General features: G+C 49.4%; 1 protein-coding gene across 1 annotated transcript in view; it reads right to left on the minus strand.

The window, feature by feature from the left end:
- Positions 1–1,641, minus strand: part of LOC106821574 — a 7,108-nt gene extending 5,467 nt beyond the window's left edge. Inside the window, exon 1 of the mRNA XM_014826445.1 lies at positions 1,133–1,641. Within this exon, the coding sequence (XP_014681931.1) occupies positions 1,133–1,641 (509 nt within the window). The remainder of the gene's footprint in view (positions 1–1,132) is intronic.
- Between the last annotated feature and the right edge of the window lie 1,606 nt (positions 1,642–3,247).

The raw sequence follows: 3,247 nt of genomic DNA on the forward strand, positions 1-3,247 counted from the left end.
ATATATATATATATATATATATATATATATATAAATGGATAGATAGATCTTCTTTGTTGATGTTGGCGTTAATTACCTCTTCTTAATTTGACCCATCCTCCTTAACTTGTGAGCTTGTCCCAGAAAGGTATTTTTAAGCCAATTTACAAACAGATGCGTGCAGTCTAGTCTACATCCACTGCACAAATAGAGCGAATTTTTTTACGATATGAGAGTAGGCTTGCTACACAGATGCTGCTCCGGGATGTTTACAACAAGACATATTTGTAGATTGAACCATACTGTAACCGTTCCGCGGTGATTGCGTATACATTAATCTGATACGGTTTGCTGCATGAACGCCATAAAACCATAAAACATCACCCGCGAGCATATAGCCACTGAATCACGCATTGTCACGTACGCCGATGCACCCTAGTTGCATGCTAATCTTATCCGCGGGGTGTTGAGATATATTTAGGGTATTTGAACCTGAAATATTAACCCTTGCCCTACCCGCAAACTAACCCCCATAACTTTATTACACTAAAGAAAACATGCTTATCGTTACAACTAACAGACTTGATTCTTAGAAATCCGCCGGCGTTCTCCGTATGTGCCCCACGTGATGTAGTGACGTAAGTAACGTAATTTTCAAGCATCAGATATCTTATATAGAGACTATATAGAGACTATGTAGATTATCTAGAGACTCTATATAGAGTCTAACTAGTATATTATTTCTATGATACTAACACAAGTGGTCCGCACTCACGCGAAGGAAGACGAATTAGAAAAAAGGCATTGCACCACTTTGTGTATATAGTAGTTGTATGTGTGTTAATCGCATGAAATGGACATTGTTTTGATACGCTTAAATACACATGCAATTTTCTATAGCGGTCGATCAGTATAGAATATCAACTGGTACATGTGATCGCACGCTAACGCTACATCAAGCCAGACCAGATTCAGTAATAGTTTGAGAAATTTTGCGTAGATGTTAGGTCTATACATGTTTGCTTGCGAAACGAAGTAGTGGGCGTCAAGGGCGTAGCTACGGGGGACCTGGGGGGGGGGAACGCACACGCACACGCACGCGCGTGCGCACTCATACATATAACAACAAACCTATAGACAAACAAAAACTTACTCAGGTGTCAAGCACTGGTTCTTTTTCGTCGGCACAATAGCCAAACTGTGCGGTGGAGGCAAGCTCTCAAAACCCGTAACGAATTCCTCCGCTAGTGGGAACTGTGTGCTACCGGCGGCAGCGACTACGGAAAAGTTTGCCGCATGAAGGATGTCGGGGAACGGCGCGCGCGGGTTGTCGCCGGTAAACACGCCATCCAACACCTCTATGGGAGGTGGCGCCATCTGTTGTTTGTGGAGGTAGTGCGACGGAGGAGGGAAAGCTTGCAGCTGAGGTGGCTGCAGAGACGGCCCTAGGTGAGGCTGGAATGCGATTCCGGCGGGCGGCATTCCGCCCGCGACTTCATACATAGAGTGAGGACCCGGATGTAAAGGGACGGCGTTGGAATTGTAGCTCGCCATCGTTGCCGCGGCGGTGCCACCGTCGGCGGCCGTCTGCACGTACACGGCGCTGCCGGCAGCCGGGTAGCTGGACGGCTCCGTGAACCCGGTGACCGGAACGGTTACCATGACCACGTTGGACGCTCTCGTGTTCGCGTGGCCTATAAGCGGCGCCACCGTCGCGTCCACGCCGTACCATGATGTGGTAGGATGCATCATTGCGGCGGGCAGATACACGGGGCAACCTGTAACGTCGGCGGGCACTGGTCCGCACGGCAGACAGTCCTTCTGTGCCGCTGCCGACCGCGCTGAATACATCAAAGTGGGGAATCCTCCTTCGTCGTCTGCTGTTGGCGGCACCGCTGGGACGAGCTCGCGACGACACCGGTCGTGGTGACTGCGGCGAAAAAGCAAGAAACGTCGAATGTCGGCTGAAATTAATAGCGCAACTGTATAATTGTCATTACGTCTATCTAATTACAGACGCGTGTTGCGAGAAGGATGGGCATTTAATCATCCAGCGCCGTACGTTTGTTTTAGCGTATCGCACCAAGCCTTCAAAAACGATTTGCAGCAGGGCAAACTCCACACGCTCGCTATCAGAGCCTCCGTGACGCGTGAATTAGAAAAATGCATTGACAAAACACACACACACACACAAACTGTTTCGAGCCGAGAAGAGGAAAACCTCCTGTGAGCACAGTGCAGATGTCCCAAGAAAGTACATACGTCAGAGTAGAGACCAACCACAACCTTCAGTTTACAAGTGTTTCTTTTGTGACGGACAGACGGAGACTCTGCACGAGGCTTCCACCTTTGAGCTTGATGCCCGTGTCAGGAAATGTGCCCTGAAACTAGAGGACAAACCACTGTTGGCTAAACTAAGTGGAGGAGATCTTATAGCACAAGAGGCCAAGTACCATGTGAAGTGTCTAGCCTCCCTGTACAACAAAGCCAGAGGCACGAAGATGAATGAGGATCCAAACCAAGACGTCGTAAATCACGGCATAGCCCAGCATAGCTGAACTGGTGTCCTACATTGAGGAAGCCCGTATGGACTCTACTGTGGCACCAGTGTTCAAGCTGATAGACATCGCAACCCTGTACAACACCAGGCTGGAGCAGCTTGGAACAGTCCTGTTTGCCGGATTCCACATCGAAAAGGCATCATTCAACACTCTGGGCGACCTTCTTGATTGCAGTGGATGGACAGAAGCCCTGGTTCAGGCAGGAGTTGCTACACCGGGAACAGCCGACTCCTTCATCAAAGCCGCCCATGTGACGCGCACTCGATGGGCTCACCAGGTCACAGCTAGTGTTCTGTATCTCCTTCGACAGGAGGGTTACACCCAATACTGTGACGGGTTGGATGAGGGACAGGTTCCAATGTCAGTAGAAGTCTGGTGTGCTAGCCGAGCTGATACAAGTCCCCAGTTCAAGTTCTGGTCGATTATGCTGCAGCTGGAACTGGAAATCATGATCTACGTGAGATCGCTACGCGAGGGCGACTTCATGCTCTACATCGATGCCTTGACCAAGCTTGTACCCTGGTTCTTTGCCCTGGGGCACACAAATTACGCAAGGTGGATTCCAGTTCACTTGCGTGACATGGTGGCACTGGAAGACAAGCATCCAGATGTGTTCGCAGAGTTCATGGCTGGGAACTTCACAGTGAAGAAGACAACACACGCATTCTCTGCTTTGGCCATCGACCAGGCACATGAGCAGAATAACG

Source organism: Priapulus caudatus, unplaced genomic scaffold (assembly GCF_000485595.1).
Source record: "Priapulus caudatus unplaced genomic scaffold, Priapulus_caudatus-5.0.1 Scaffold78, whole genome shotgun sequence".
Taxonomy (NCBI): Eukaryota; Metazoa; Priapulida; class Priapulimorpha; order Priapulimorphida; family Priapulidae; genus Priapulus; species Priapulus caudatus.